Source organism: Megalops cyprinoides, chromosome 1 (genome assembly GCF_013368585.1).
Source record: "Megalops cyprinoides isolate fMegCyp1 chromosome 1, fMegCyp1.pri, whole genome shotgun sequence".
Lineage (NCBI taxonomy): Eukaryota > Metazoa > Chordata > Actinopteri > Elopiformes > Megalopidae > Megalops > Megalops cyprinoides.
In genome coordinates this window covers 33,436,606-33,453,560 of record NC_050583.1, presented here as the reverse complement: position 1 = coordinate 33,453,560, position 16,955 = coordinate 33,436,606, and the positions used below count along the sequence as shown (strand labels likewise).

Here is a 16,955-nt window from a genome sequence, read left to right as displayed (position 1 = left end):
GGCGGGATGACAAGTGTGTCTCCCAGGGATGCTAAAATGCATAAACCTGAAAAAAGGCAGCAGGTGTTTAGGAGAACAAGCCATGATCAGATCCTTATGAACCATCCACATGAATGCAGCGGATCAAACTGTGGTAACAAATGAAATACAAGTACAACACCCATGTACTTTTCGAATGTCTCCCCACCCCCCAACCACACACACACTCACGCACACACACACACACACACACACGCACACACACACACACACACACACACACACACACACACACAGGTGCACGCACACACACACAAACACAGACACACAATGTTCTTCATTTCCTATTTCCTACACAGAGAGATGAAGATCAAAACATGACTAAAGCAAAAGAATGTGCCCCAGCCTTGTATTTCATCCCAAAGCATGTGAAGCCCCAAGAACGTCCCATTCTTCTCTGTTTTGTCCTTTACCTCTGTCTCCTAACTACACCTGTCATTGTGCTTATTTGACCTTATTTTCTTACTAATATATGCATGCCTTCACCAGTGAGTGGCAGTGCTTTTCATCATGGCGTTGCAGGAACAGCAGTTGGGCTGTGGTTATCATCACACAGCAGGCCCAACTTATTCATTGTTCAATTCAGCATCATAATTACCCAATATGTGTCTCTGGGCATTCTTTCCCAGACACCATTGCCAGCTTTGAACATTATTTCTGCATTCAAAATTATTCCTTTTCAGAGCTGGTGAGCTCATTATATATTTATTTTTCCAATTCTGTTTATTTGTTTGTTTCAATAGCTTTGCAGATGTAGTTTCAGTCTCCTTCATGCTAATGTTCCATATGCAGATGTAATTAGAAGATAAGCAACAGCAAATTGATTATTATTGATTTCTACAGGCCCGAGTGGGCTCCTTGGTGACTCTGACGCTTGTTAGTTACAGTGTAACAGGAGGTCAGTGTGGCTGTGTCCTCAAAGGCAGTCAGTTTCATGCCACACTGCAAGGTAATTACACTCTCATCATTGTTAGCATGGCCTGTTTTTGTTCCTTTATGTTAATGCTGTGTCTGAGGCAATAACTGTTTCCTGTCTTTCAGGCCAATTTCCATTATCCCTGGGTACCCATTTTGACCCGTTTGAAATGCAGTGCTCTCTGATTTGTCGTGCAAAATTTTGGAAACTGTTGCACCACAATCTCTTTGTTGTCCTCACATTTTCCCACTTATTTAATTAGCTGGTTCACTCAGAGGTTAGTCTCATGTAGTTCTGCCCAAATAATACCACACGAACAAAGGGATTGTGTGGGTGTTGTTATTTTGTTATTAGTAATTGGCAGGAGTCCCTGGATCATAGCGTTTTTTTTTTCCTCCACTCATTGTTGTCTCTGTCCGTGATTTAAAATAGCAGATTAAGGAAGGGAGCTAAAAATAAAGAGGTAGTAGTACTGCTGGAGGAGATAGTCACCGCCTGTTGAGATTTGCAAGACACTAGTGAGATCTGGCACCAGAAGTACAGATGCAGTGCCAGGCTGGCAGAAGGGGATATTTAGTATTGATTTTAAACAGGGGGTGACAAACAAGCAAAAAATGAAAATTGGCACCGTGGTTTAGCATGTAGTGGCCCGTGTCGGTGCCTTCCATCGCCCCCATAGCTTGTTCCTGAATGAAATTTCTCTTTACACTACGGCAGCCCCTCCCCTGCAAGTCGGTGAGCCTTGCTTGAGTGACTCCTAAGTGATTGCTGCAGTTATGCCCACCCATGTGTTCGCAGTGTAACAGCAAACATCTCTGTTCTACTCTCACCATCTCTTTCCTCATTAATGGATGCCCTCAATGAACACCTGAGGACCCTGTTCTTTAAGGTTTTATACTTATCTGCTCTGCCATTCAGTGCAGCAGCTCTTTTCCCACACAGAAATGTCTTCATAGAAATGTCAATACAAAGACTGATCCTATAATGTGTTGGTCATATCCCATTGCAAAATGTCCTGTGGCACATGTTTATGTAGTGTCGTTGTTCATAGTGTTTTAGGTCTACTGTGTGAACTGGTGTTATGATGGTATTCTCTCTGTAGCAAGGAAACCCTCCAATCCCCATATCAGCACACTTGTTGTCCAGTAAGATTCACAGCCCCTGTTGATTAGTTGATTGGGTCTCAAAGGTCAGGTGTCACATAATGCTGACGACTCACAAATCACCACCAGTGCCACTTCAGTCCCTTATGAATGTCGTCATGACCTTACCAGGCTACAGCGGTACCCAGGAGAAAAGCGCTAGCCATGTTTTCACACCCCTGCACTGTGAAGACAATGACATTTGAATTCCCGATTCCTTCTCTGCGGGCTCTGTGGGAACAAGCTGTAATGACTCCATTCCTCTCCAGGAAAGGCCAACTAAAGTAGCTCTCTGAACTGACATTCGATAGTTGGTGGTGGGGGAAGCTCACAAAAAGAGAATGGTTTTAAGAGCTGCATCTCTGGATTAGAGAGTGCAAACAGTATGGACGTAGTGAATAATTAAGGTGTGTGCGGTCTCTGCCAGACCGGTGAAGGATGGTGCTGCATTGACTGATCTCAGAAAAGGGCATCAGTGTTTGCACACTTATCAGGTAAGGCCAGGCACGGGTGGTATGAGGAGAGCTCACGGAGAGCTCACCTCCGTGATAACTGCAGGCCTCTCTTCAGCTGTCACAGATCGCCCCAGAGCGCCCGGGTTGTGACACACAAGCTTGTTCATGTTTCATAGCCACATCTCCCACAGAGCTATGCCGCAATGACAACATGCTCTTGAAGGGGAGACCGCTTGAAGTTATTTTGGGAATCCACTGAAAAAGAGGAACTGTCTTTGCTTGTTGAAACAAACTTAAATAATTTCTGCTGCTGAGTGGGGTTTTATCAAGGTAATGCACATGTGCACTTTGCTTTAGAAGCTTCTAGAAAGGAGGCTAAACACAGATGTCAGCGGTGCGGCGTGCGTTAGTCGTGTTTCTTGCTGACAGCTGTTTCCCCCTTTTGTATCTCTCTACATGCTGCAGTTTGTTCTTGCAGCCTGTGTCGTATCTAAGTCTGCTTCATCCTGAGAGAAATGGTAGTTAGTGATGAGCAAGTGGATTGGAAGTATTTGTCTCCTGCTGTAAGTGGCTGTCTTCACATTTAATCAAGGATTGCAGAATATGCTCCCTAGCATTTAACACACACATACAAATCAGCACTGAACTGTCTCTTTTTTTCTGTTTCCATCTCTCTTTCTTTCCTCTCTTTCTGCCTCTCACCCCCCGTCATCCTCTCTCTCTCTCTCTCTCTCTCTATCTCTCTCTCTCTCTCTTTTTATTCTTTCTCTGTCTCTTTATCTGGGGTGGCAGTGTAGCATAGTGGTAAGGTGCAGGGCTTGTAACCAAAAGGTTTCTGGTTCGATTCCCTGCTGGGGCACTGCTGTTATACCCTTGGGCACGGTACTTACCCCACAATTGCCTCAGTAAACATGGTAACATACTGTATGTAAGTCGCTCTGGATAAGCATGTCTGCTAAATGACACTAATGTAATGGCTTTCTGACTGTAAGTAAACATATGCACCCTCACTCCTCTCTCTGTCTCCTCAGATGAGCAGTAAGCGCTCCAGCAGTTTCAGGCGGGCCATCGCCAATGGGCGGCGCACCCTGCAGCGGGAGATCCTGCTGGACGAGACGGGCCTGGGCGTCTACAAGCGCTTCGTGCGCTATGTCGCCTACGAGATCCTGCCCTGCGAGACCGACAGGCGCTGGTACTTCCACCAGAACCGCCTGTGCCCGCCGCCCATCTTCATGGCCATCATCACCGTGGTGCAGGTGAGCGGCCTCTCATACGCACAGCAAAGAGCTGAAGGCCATTCAATGGGTACTGTACTACTATTACTATTACACTATTATTATTATTCATATAAGCAGTTCTGTGTATATTCTTACACTTACTTAAGAAATATACATAGTTCACAACATTCCCTTCTTTGTTCATTATTTACTTAAACAAGTACTCAGCTCAAAACTGTGATGACAGCGCCCTTCTATGGATTTTAAAATGTGACCTCTAATACATCTTGTTCCCTTTCTGTTACCTGAACCTTAATATTGCTATCCTTGTAGTAGAGACTTTTTCTATAAAAAAAGGAACTAAATTATTACATCCCCTCCCAACCTCATGCTTTTGTTGTGGCCTCCTCTTAACACATTTAAATTCACCAGCTGTATTGAAATAAGCCAGGTCCATTCCCCCCCCCGAGGTTTGAGTGTGAAGCGCCAATCACATTCACAGAGCTCCTGTCTGAGGGAGCCTCAGCCTGGCTTAGCACACTGCAGTAGTGAGCACTGTTCTGTCAGTGTGGAGTGTCAGCCTGCATATGAGTCCTCAGCCCCCTGAGCTGAGAATCATTTGTGCTGCTTTGCGTCTGCCTTCCTCCGTTCCCCCCATTCCCTCCAAACAGCAGATCGGTGTGAATGCATGATTAGCCTGTCATCTGTTCTCCCAGCCCTGGTTCCATCTGACCCTCCCGAAAGAGGACCAGAGTGGGTTTTTCTTCTGTCTCATAAAACTGTAATGGAGGGGAATGAAAAACGGGTACTTCTGACCTGCGTTCCCCCACTGGTGTTCTGCAGCCTTCGCAGCTGGTCCCACAGCCCAGAAGGCACACGTCTGTATGCGGCTCGCATAACCACTTGGGCCGGAGAGATAACAAACCAGAGGCTTAATTTTGCAAGGCCTCATAAATTTCAATGAACCCTCTGCTCCATTTGCTTTCATTTAGTTTTCCAGGGATATTGCTTCAATGCTCCATGAAAAAGTAAAACAGCACACGTAGCACCAAGCATTTTCCATGCTGTTTGTGCGCGTCCATGCTTTGCGTGCATGTGTGCATTCATGTGTTGTGGCATTCTGCTGGCCTCCGGTTGCTATTTGTGGCTGAAGGTTTGAAATTTGAAGTTTAAGCAAAAACAGAGGAAAAAATAAGCCCTCTGCACTTGTCATTGAAGCTGCAGTGTAAATAAGTTTGGCAGGGCAATTGCTCAGACCCCCATAATTATGAGACGCAGAGGAGACACTTTGAACCACGCAATTTGCGAGTGAATTGGAGTGGATGTGAAGTTAATGGCTCTTTACTCTGGCACCAGTGTTCAGTCATTGAGGACAGCTCTACCTCAGGCTGAAGGGGGGATAGACGCCTGGCAAGGGGAACCTTGGTAGTATAACTGGAATTAGCTGACTTGCCTTTGGTACAATGATTTAACCCAGTCATCTGAGCTCTGCTCTGCAGATCTTGATGTGCGAAGTCCATTGTCAAGTCTATTTAAGACATCATCAAGTCTGAGGAATAGGGCAGTAGAATACAATAAATTGTCAAACAAATTTATTTAATTTGTGTTTGTTGTGTATATGTGTGTGTGTGTGTGTGTGTGTGTGTGTGCTGGTTAGTGTTTGAGTGTCATTTTAAGCAGTGCACCTCCATGTAAACCATACATTACTGACATTATGGGCTGTTTCTTTTGGATATTTGCTACATATATGCTATTTACTGTATAAAATGACCTATACTGAATATTCTGAAGCGTGGAGGCAAACGTGTTGCTTTGTGAATGTCTGACCTTCTTTGCGCAGGCCTGCTTGAGCACACAAAATACATTTTCTGACTTAAATCGCTTATAATTGCAGTCCTTTGTCATGTATATTTGACCCCCCTTTCCCCCAGATCATTGTGTTCCTCTGCTACGGCATCATGCTGAATAAATGGGTGCTGCAGACATACCAGCCTGACTTCATGAAGAGCCCACTGGTCTATCACCCCGGACACCGAGCGCAGGTGTGGCGCTTCTTCAGCTACATGTTCATGCATGTGGGGTAAGAGGCACCTTCCTCCTCTTTTGGCCCTTGCTGAACCTGCACAGTGCTCACTATGATGTTGATCTGTTCATCGAAGGGTCTGTCAAGAAGCAACGTGTAAGATATCCCAAGCAATGTCAGCATCACAACAGTGCTACAGGTGTTCACAGCTAGCAGGATAACCATGAAACTGTGAAAATATGCAAGAAAACTGAACTCAACGCACTGTGACTCAACTGTTTTTTGCAGTTAGCTCTGATTAGGTCTGGCAGTACAGCTACTGAGGCTGGTCTTCTGAGTAACAAAGCTCCTAAAGGCAGACACGTTGTGTGCAGGGAACAGCCAGGAAGACAGTTTGTGACCGTGCCTCTGACCCGTGCCCCTTGCAGGTTGGAGCAGCTGGGGTTCAATGCACTGCTGCAGCTAATGATCGGCGTCCCGCTGGAGATGGTGCACGGCATCCTCCGCATAAGCCTGCTCTACATGGCCGGCGTGGTGGCCGGTGAGTGCCCGCGGGTGACACAGCGCACCCCGTTTTGTGCTTCATTTCTGTAGTGACCGACACGGGGCTCCCTGTTTCACTGTGCATTTCTGTCTCTGTGTTCCAGCAGGTGACACAAGCTTCCCGTTTTTCCATTTCATGCCTCACTGTACGGACTAATTCGCCGCACGAGTGCTAGCATGTATTGAAGTGCTTTGTGTGGGTTGGCCTTAATATGCATTTTGGGAAGTTGTGAGGTGAGACCATAAACCGAAGCACGTTCAGCCTGTGAATGTGCAAATTGTGTGTGATTCCAAATGAGTCATAACTAACATTGTGGCAAGGCACCCAGGATCCCTACATTACCTACGAATAGCTGTTTATTTATCAAGAAGGGAGATGAGGGGTCTAAGTTGGCTGTTACACAAATGACTATATGTAAAACCTTGAGCAGTCACTTCAATCACAAATTGAATGATTTGTGTACGCTTGCTGGTTTCAGAGCATTTCTTGCTTATACAAGTGTTGGTCATGTTGTTAAAGGTGACTGTGCCTACTGCTTACAGACTTCCAGATCCTGACACTTGTTCAATGTTTAGTCATACCCCAAAACGAGCGGTTAATGGTTGCTAACAATATTTAAATTGATATTCTGTGGCTGCCTTCACTTATATAATTACTTTCAGTGGATACCCTGTTACAGTGAGAACATACATACATGCCGTTTTCACAATTTCAATGTCTCTCTTAGTGCACCTGGTTTTGCTGGGCACGTCCTAATTATATGAACCTGACAAAGATGGCTACTAAACTCTTAGTATGTCCAACCCCTTTGGTTATTAGAGGTTGTTGAGGTTGTCTTTCCCACTAGCTTCACATTTGGAGAACAGAAGTTTGGTCCTTTGGGGTCAGCTGGAGATTGTATGAGGATCTCCCCGCTCAGCCTGTTCCCTTCCCTGGGCCAGGGAGCTTTCAAACAGCTGTGGCCCGAGGATCTTCTGTGTCACTACCCTTCTCTGTCCAGCCAACTCATTTCCCAAACACAACTCTCCAGACACATCCTGAACCTGCTGTAAAACCAGGCTTGTGAACTCACTGCCCCGATGCCAGCTCTCCTCCCACCCTGCAGCAGACTCTGTAAACACTTGAGCCTCAACTGTCAGAGCGGTAGGACATGACAATAAGTGTGTCGACCGGAGTGTCTGTTGGCAACAAACCTCATTTTCTCTCATTCTCATCAAAGGCAATGCGCAGCCCCCTGATTTTGCTCCCTCCACAAAGCTGGCACTTTCTATTCCCACATCACTTGTAATCATAACCCATTGACACTGATTTGTAGACCCCGGTGCCTCTTACTGATTTTGCATTCCTTTTGTTTTTTGCTTTGCGAGTTTGATGTATATTTAGTGAATTGTTTTCTGAACGGCAGGCTTTCTCTTCTTGACATGAAAGGGACGATGTTCAGTTTGTACTACATTCATATGCATTTTTCCTCAATCCTTTCAGAAATGTGAAAATGATGGCAATGCATTTTTCAGCAAATATCTGCTTCGCATATCTACTGTTTTTCAAAAGGCGATCAATATTTCAGTGTTTCTCAATGACATGCCAGCTTTACAGCTGAAATGAAAACCCCCCTCCTGTGTTTCCATGTGATGTGCACTGTCAGTTACTGTATTCAATGCACAAATGTCCAAAGAACATATGTGCTCACAGACAATCTTGTACAATTATACTCTCATAAATAATTTCATCTTTGATTTATTTCACAGATTGAGCGAGAGCAAGTCTGAGAGAGGCTCATTTCTGGGGAACCTTTAAAGCATCTGAGAAATCCCTGGTGTGCCTTTGCTGTTGATCCTCTGTCTGATTGAGCTGTAGAGGAGAAAGCCCGCGTTCAGTATGGTGGGGGCTGAGGATCGATGGGACAGGAGGATGAGTTGGGAAGCGTGGCGTTTAGGGAGTAGCGATCAGAGAGGCAGGCTCACGGTTCACAATTAGGAGGTCAAGTGGAGCTGAGGGAGGAGAGGGGAGTTGGGGGTTCAGCTGCTGGCTTTTGCTCATTGGGGGGGGGGGGGGGGGGGGGGTGACACACCACAGGGTGCATGTGAACTGGGCCTACGGACCTCTCCTGGCTCTGGATACCAGAGGCTGATGATGCAGAGGAAGCAGGAAGGGGTTTCTGCATGATTAGTAACTGCAGGGAAGCTTTTACTTCCCTTTTACTTCCCTGACTACAACCTGTTGCCTTTACTTTCCTGCTCAGACACGGGTCTGCAGAGATAAAGATTCTGGTCTGGATCTTGTGCGGTTAATGCCTAGTGTTGCAGAACCATCATTGCTATGGATGGTCCATAACTTGCTCTGTTGCTTGTGCTAAATGTAAGAAAAAGAAAATAAGAGAGAATATTTATCAGGTGAACATACTTTAGTAACAGTCGGCTTGGGTCACCCCCACAGTTATTGATAGAAATGTATGCGCAGTTGTGAAAAGTGATTCTTTTCTCAGGTACATTGAGATGGTGACTCGGAGGATGAATTCCAATGTGTAATTTGAGCTTTTCCTCAAAGGCCTCTCTTTCAATCGGGTTTGACAAGTCTGACATTTCGTTCAAGGTAAGAGCATGTAGGAGGCGATTTCAACACAAAGTCACATTTGCCATGGTCGGTCTGAGACTTTATGAAGAAAAGATACTGCTGGAGGAATTTTTCAGCATCATTTCCATTTATTTTGTGGTGAGTTGAGAATCCACTTACATCACGGCAGCATCCCTGCATGTCTCTGTTCTCTTGGAAGGCACTTTGATTGCTTACTAACCGTTGTTCTCCCCAAGCAAACCTCTCTCTTTGAGCCTGAGTGGCAGATTATCGTGAGCTGCCGATGTGATCAGAGGGAACGGAGAGTGTTCTTAGAAAAAAGCTCTCGTTCCTGAGTTTCTCGGTGCCAGCTCAGAAGATTATCCTGAGAGATGAGCATTGTCCCAAGAAACATCCATACCAATGTGTGTTTGTGTGTTTGTGTGTGCGTGTGTGTGCGACCTTCCTGCATACCTAAATGAAAGCACCGTAACCAACAGTTTTAAATCCTCTCTGCATTGACGTCTCTCAGCTCCCAGAATTCTCTGCCACTGATTGTGCGTAATGGAAACTGCTCTCTGGCACTGATTACTTGGTCAAACTCAGCAGTGTTTTATATTTTATTTTGCAGACTCAGTCAAGTCCTGTGCCGTATTCATGCTCTGTACTGTTTGCTGTTGTAATCATGCCTCCATTTTGTGTAGTTTCGACACAGCATGCGCGTGCTGGAGGGCTCCTTTACCTCCCACTTAAAAAGCCTCATCATGTTCACGCACACAGAACTGACGCTAAGGCAAACTGCGGAGAGCTACAGCACTGAGAGGCATGGGGTGGCTTCACTTATTGCGTTCTGTTTGTGGCTGTTTGACCTCTTAAATATCTCTCTGACACGGCTATCAGCGATTCACAGTGCAGCAGCTGGTGGCAGGAAGGGACCAACTCTTAGGAAAATTCCAAAAACACTTCACCATGTGTTAAGTGTGTTCACACAGTCCTTTGTCCAGTATAACATCACAACTGTTGTCATTTTAATTGTTAAAAGTTAGAAAATCAAAACTGCAGTTTCAGCCTTCATCAACTTCTCTGCACTGGTGATTATAGTGTCATTTACAGCTCTGTGTCTTTTTATTGATAGGATTATGAAAGTGATGTATTTTCAAATTACCGAAGGCAATGGAGCCACTGTGGAGGTGGTGTTTAAAAAATAAATGAGGCAGAGATTTATGCGTATGCTTCATGAGTGAGGTCATGAGTTTTTAACAATGTTTTTCTCATCTGCATTTTCATCTTCCATCCGCACAGTGCTGATCAAGACAACATTTCAAACCACAAACCGATCAATTATTCACTTGCTCTCAATTTTAGCAACTCACTTACTTCAATTAGATTTGAAAGTACTGCATGACATTGTTTATTGACTGCAAGTACAATGTACCCAGTAGTGCATTCAACACAACTCTCTTCAACCACATTGGAGAAATAATAAAATTGATCTAAAATATCTATTCAAACCACTTCCAAAGGCTCAGTGCCAAGGTCTAAGAAATCTGATTCTAGTGAGCAGGTAATGCTTTGGCTAGGTGAAATGGCACACAAAAATATCCACTGAAAATAATATATCTGTAAGTTATGTTTTTGTACTGGTCAATATAACCACTACACATGTTGATTTCTTTTATCCCTTTCAAGACACAGCTATGTTCATAATCAAATAATGAAGTCAAACCCAGCATAAACAAAAAGCAAAACAAGAGTACCCTATATTATGTATAATTACAGGACTAAAGGTATGTGGCAGGGAAGGGTGCACTTTCATAATCTGAGATGTGCTCATTTAATAAAACTCACAGTGCTGGATTATTAGGGCACGTTAGTGGCTCAGTTGAAAGGAGTTTGTCTGTGTTATTTGCTGTCAATGTCCGGGAGCCCACAGCGGGCTCAGCTCTTCCAGGGACAGGGGTAGAGAAGTGAGCCAGTGCTTACTCATCTGACCACTCTCAGGCACCCAGTGCTTCCTCATGTACCAGATCATTGCTAGGATTATGACAGTGGAGTAGTGCCTATCCTCCAATGAGTGCTCATTTCACTGTTATGTATCATGTGACCTGTAGTGAAAAAGAATAGCTGTTGGAGGATTGCATTCTGTTGTCTTCAGTGCATCTGCATGAACATGCCCATCGTCACAGTGAGTTGAGCCTAATAAACAGTGGACAATTCCAAAACAGGGTTGTATAAAAAGGAGAAAAGCATAAAAGAGTGGTGGATTTCGAAATGAATATTTGTGCTAATAAATACAGGGGAGAGCCACTGCTCTGGTGAAACAAATGGGGTGTGGAGTGGCCCAGATGACACCTGGGATAGAGGAGGCGGTGCTGGGGACATTCTAAAAGGGGCACAAATGGAGACCAGCTGAGGTACTGTTCCCAGACCAGTGAGGCGAGGATCCAACAAGAGTATTGTCTGTAATGTGGAGTCCTTGATGAACTGTGCTATTGTCAATTGTGTCTTAGTAAAACCTGACTGTTTCCAGGGTTTCTGTATGCAGGTTTTAGGAGAAGCTAGGTTAAGACTGTGCCCTTGTGTGTTATTGCATGAGTCATATCCTGTAAAATATTTACTCATTTATCTGTTTGCTGTTTTGGTAATACTGGGGATTCAAACAGACTTGCTTCTGGGGTGAGTGTTACTGACATATACTTACTGCATGCTCATATTCTTTTAGCTGCCATAATTCTGATTCCTTTTCTCCCCGGTTACATGTGGCGTAACCAAAATAAAATTAGCTCTGACAGAGGGAGTAGCTTCCCCTGCTCCTACACTTATGCACAAGTGAACAACAGTCTGTTACTATAGAACTAATCATAGAAGTCTTAATTTCAGGTTTAAGTAGGAGTGGTCAGATGTCTGTCCCATAATGAGTCATCCTTTAACATAGCCAGCAAAAGCCAGTGCCAATGGACAGAGGAATGTGAATGATTTATTGTGTATCATATTGCACAGCCCTGTCCAGTTTAACATTCTCCAGGATAAGCTGAACTCCTGGTGTCATGTAGAACATTGTAGATTGGGAGGCTAGAATGAGCAGCAAATGAATCCGTTGTGCTATATTTATATACTTAATAGCATTCACCTTTAAAAAATGATGGTAGGTAAGCATCCTCATCGTCCAGGTGGCATAGCTGTCACTGTTGGTAAACCGCACTAATTTATTAGGGAAAGCACACCACAGAGAAAGACAGTAAAAGAAAGTAGTCTCATGGAAGTATAGATCAGTGACACCCAGTGCTCTGTGATATTAATTGGAGAGTGCCAGCTGTATTGTACCACATCTCAATGGCTGAGTAGAGCTTCAATTATTCTGCTCATGTTTGGTATAATTTGTCTTTGTTCTCATGTGATAACCATGTTCCTTTTTAAAATTTACCTTGATGACATTAATGTACAAAAAAGTCTACAGCCTCAAAATCAATAACTGAATTCATATAATAAGGGGATTTGTGTATTCCTTAATGCTGATTCACCCTTTTTTAATGAAAGTCCTTCTTTCAGTCTGTGCATGTTTCAAAATAACTGTTCTAGTGGGTCATACTGAGAGGTGCTATTTCATAATGTCCAGTGATCAATACAATTGAATAGAAAAAGTGCAGGGATTATTAAATCCTCAGATTCTGTTGAACTGTATTGATTTGAGTTTTTCTGCGGCCACAGCACTCCTTTAGGTATATGGGTCTTTTATGTTGTCTGACTTCTCACATCCTGACTATGGGCGGTTCAGTCCAGCTCTGCATTGGTGACTTATTTTCCTCTCTCCAACACAGGCTGAGAGAAGTGCAATCCCAGGAGAATCACTCTTTGTAGAACGGGACCATTTTGAGCCTGGGGAGGGACATTTAATGTTGTCATCCGAGTATGTAAGGACACGCTAAATAGCGTGCTTGAGGTCCGTCAGCAGCTCCTGAGGTGACTGTAATGTTGACAGAATCAGTGAGCAGGCTTCTTGAAGTGAAGATCCAAATAATGGGCACAAAAGGGACTGGATGGAGAGCTGATTTGCGGCTCATTGATTCCTCTTCCTCATGCAACTCTCCCTGAAAAACTGACTTTTTTCTGAAAAGCAGTCAGCCGGTCCCAAGTAGACCAGGGGACAGGAGTAGCAGGAGAGAAAGATTAATCACGCATTGTCTACAAAGGTTTATACACAATTGTGCATTCCAGAGTAGGCTAACACGCCTGCTTACACGCACCCATCTGAAACCCATTTGAAGATTAAATGCAACGTGGAAGCTCATTTACCACTGAACTACTGTACGGTCATATGATGCAGTATGCACATCTCTCTGGGGACGGAAGGTGTGGTAATAAAGAGCACAGTGTGGTGAAGTGTTTTTTTTATCAGGCTTTTAAATCACAGTGGAGTTTTTTCCCTGAGTCTTTTATAAGTGATACAAATAAAATGCATTTTCATTTTTCTATTTACATAGAATGCTTTATGTTTTTTTTTTCTTCAGAGATATCCCTGCCCATCTTTGCAGAAAGCTAATCATTAAGAGTTGACACAAAATGAAATATATTTCAGTGAAGGTAGTTACCATGTCTTCTCCTTAATGTATTGTACATCCACACTACGGGTCCGCATTTCACCAGTCAATCCCGTCCCTGGAGCTTCCCCCCACACGATGCTGGGGCTCCATCTGCCGCTGCCGCCAAGCACTCCGTCTGGGCTCTAATGACGGTCTTGGCTCGTGTGGGGCGACAGCACTTCTCCCTCCTTATTTCATGGCCGGAGGACAGAGTTTAGGAGGAGCAGCGTAAATCACAGATGCTGGGTGAGAGGAGCCGGCGAGTTGGGGAGAGGACAGCCAGTTCTGTGGTTGAAGAGGAAGACCAGAAGGCTGAGTAAATCACTCCAAATGTGTGGGGAGGGGGGGTGACTCAGACCTCCACATCTCGGCCTTGAGGACTTCTGAAGCACGGGGGTTTTAATTTACCCAGAGATAACGAGAGAAAGGCACAGGGAGGGAGAAGGGCTTTGCCAACGAAGTTCTGTCTATCCGTCCAGCCATAACCCCCAGCAACCGCTGTGCCTGAGTTTTGTTGAAGGTCTAAACAAAGCAGTCTGCTTGTTGACCAGTATGTCTGCCCATGGCTTTAGGTCATGTGAATATCTGTTAGATTCATCTAGACAGGGTATGCCGGCACTGATGTGCGTGCACGTTACTTCTGAATACAAGGTCACCTTGAGTCTGTACAGCGCTGTAGCAGGCAGTGTAATTATGGTAATCCACAGCTTGTCTCCACACTGCCTTAGTAAAGAGTGTTCTTCAGGGCCTCGTGTTTCATAGGTCTCCAGCTCTTTTTGTCAGTGATGTTCCTATTACCGCTCAGGCTCCACTCCCAGCATCTTCCACTGGTCCATCCCAATGACATCCGCACAATGGCTGAACCGTCCTGAAACCTCGTAGATGTTTCAAACCATGGTGACCCTAAATCAAGGTGGACAGACATCATGTTGTCCCGTGCTGCAGTCAGTGGCAGCACTGGGAGCTTCGCCACAGACCCTGTGGAGGAGTGTAAATCTGTATGTTGGGCTGGGGAGTGTGGCGCAGGGGCAATTATAGCCCAGCTCTGACAGAATAGATGGGGAGGGCACCGCCAGCACTCCGAGCAGAGGGAATAAGCTGCTGCAGCACACCTCCAGAGAGCAAAACACAGATCCCTCTACAATCTCACAATGTGCTTTGCAGTGCATTTTGGGTAACAAATCTGAGTACTATATGCAGCTGTTATTTTTCAGATCTTACTCTTTTTTTAATTCAAAAAAGAGCAACACATTCCTAAATTGGCTATTCATCATAATGGTCTAAGTGTTAATGGAATGTACTAAATACAGACCATGTATTCAGTATTGCATTCAACCATGTATTCAAACCCTGGCTCAGGCTAACAGGATACTTTGCAACATTTGGATGGTGCAGGACAGAGACAAATTCAATCACAGTTTTCATTGATTATTTGGCCTCCCCTCAGCAAAGAAGGTGTGCAGTGATGGCTGAGGCTGCCCAGCACCCTCTGAATGGTACATAACAAGCTAATGATAAAAGCATGCATGAGAGGAATGGGAGGACTTGTTGAGTTTCAGAAACAATTTCCAGTGTGACACCTATTTCTCTTATGTAGTAAATAATTTCTGCTCAAGGTTTTTGTTAGTACAAATGTGTGTTTGTGTGACTGCGTGTGTGTGCGGGTGTGTGCATCTTTCTGCCGTAAAGCAGTCATGACTGGGGATATGGTTGGGCGTGATACAGATCCTGTTCTTTAGGATGGATGCTGTAGCAGGCTTTTGTTGTGGTAGTGTGGGTGAGAGTGAGGTACACATGCACATCCATTCACAAAACACATACACACACGCACACGCAGCCAATCCTCATGTACATCCACACTGAGATGGAAATTTCTGTCTCACAGAGCTGGCCAATCCCCCTCTGCTGCTGTTGCCCTGGGATTTAGCATTACCAGCGCACCCCCATTTAAATTCTGCACATAATCAGGGGGATTAGATAAACATTGCTCTCCAGACGAGCTGCTGTTGATGTAGACTTTGCCTGTAGATATGAAATCAGGGCCCTTTGATCACCGAGTGTAATAGTAATGCATTCTGAGGTGTGCAGAAAGATGCTCATGAAACACAGAATTGTATATATGGATGAGACTTTGGCAGGCCTCAGATGTAATTCTGTTTGCTCTTTCGACAGTGTGTGTGGTATGGATCCCCCCGGGCAGCCTGGGGGACGATGACGCCATGAGCTTGGTGCGCGGAGCCTATTGATTTTTCTGCCGCCCCTTGTGTACCCAGGAAACATAAATATTATGAATCTTCTCCTTTTCTGAGTGGACATGAAAGTACTCTACTAGTGCTATGCTTGTTGTTTACTTTTCTTAAGGTGGGTAGAGGTGGAGTGTATACATATGAACGTGGAATAAAATATGAAGAGAGTGTTATGACCCCATAAATATTCCAGGCATTGTGGTCAGAGTGTGAAGCCCTCCCCTCTGTACCAGGGAACCAGTTTGACCTTGTCTTTGTCATGGTGGTGGCTATGATTTCCTTGTGATGTGTGGTCAGTGAGTTAACTTCTCTGGCCTGTGGCCCATAGCTGTGAGGATGAGTGAGAGGCACCGTGGGAGGGGAAGAGAGAACAGGATGGTGAGAGGAGGCACAGCGGTCAATGAAACAGCACATAGCATCCCATAGCATTTCACATGTACACCATGACACTCCAGGATCCCACAGGCAGGGACCTGTCTGGTGGGCAGGGGTATTGATAAGCCCTAGAGATAATAACATGATGTGGCTGTTTACATGGAAAACAGCAGGATAGTGAGGAGTGTGGGGAACATAAAGAAAGAGATTGACCTGTTCATTGAAGGCCCCACTATCACAGCATGCCTAGCCAGTAGATTGTATTGACCCACCAGTGACCAAACACAAGCCTAACCCATGAATCAGCTGTGTATCAGTGTTCTGCTAACATTAGTCTGTCTGCCCTTATCTCACTTGAGCTCTTATGCTCCCACATTTCTCAGTATCATATTGACGTATTTTAGATACATTATTACTAACCACCCTAAAATTCAGATGAACAGTTCCAACAGTTTCCTAGAACAATATTGATTTCAAAGTCACTGGTGAAGGTCTCAGAGGTTTCTGATAGTTCATTTTATTTCTGGTTGCTAACTCTGTCAGTTATGCATGGATTTTATTGAAACTTTACAAAAACGCCCCCCTTATTATCCCTGAGAACTCCATTAGTCCTTAACTTAAAATATCAAACATTTTGCATGTGAATTAACAGTTCTCCTATAGCTTATGTCCGTCCCGTTTTTTTATGTACATGTGCAGAGACACTGAAATACAGTGTAACATTTACCCTTGGTCTTTTTCTCCTCCCCTTTGACTCCTCACTGGCAGCAAATGACAGTAGCTGCTGAAAGAAATAGTAGCTGCCATTTCCTTGTCAGCCAAGTAGGTGTAGGCTCTTTGGAGGAGGGAGCTGTAAGCCCAGCAA

General features: G+C 44.6%; 1 protein-coding gene across 1 annotated transcript in view; it reads left to right on the top strand.

Moving 5' to 3' along the window:
* Nucleotides 1-16,955, top strand: part of rhbdl1 (rhomboid, veinlet-like 1 (Drosophila)) — a 49,452-nt gene that overhangs the window by 16,690 nt on the left and 15,807 nt on the right. The window contains exons 3-5 of the mRNA XM_036542660.1: nt 3,584-3,808; nt 5,701-5,849; nt 6,221-6,333. Of these exons, the coding sequence (XP_036398553.1) occupies nt 3,584-3,808; nt 5,701-5,849; nt 6,221-6,333 (487 nt within the window). The remainder of the gene's footprint in view (nt 1-3,583; nt 3,809-5,700; nt 5,850-6,220; nt 6,334-16,955) is intronic.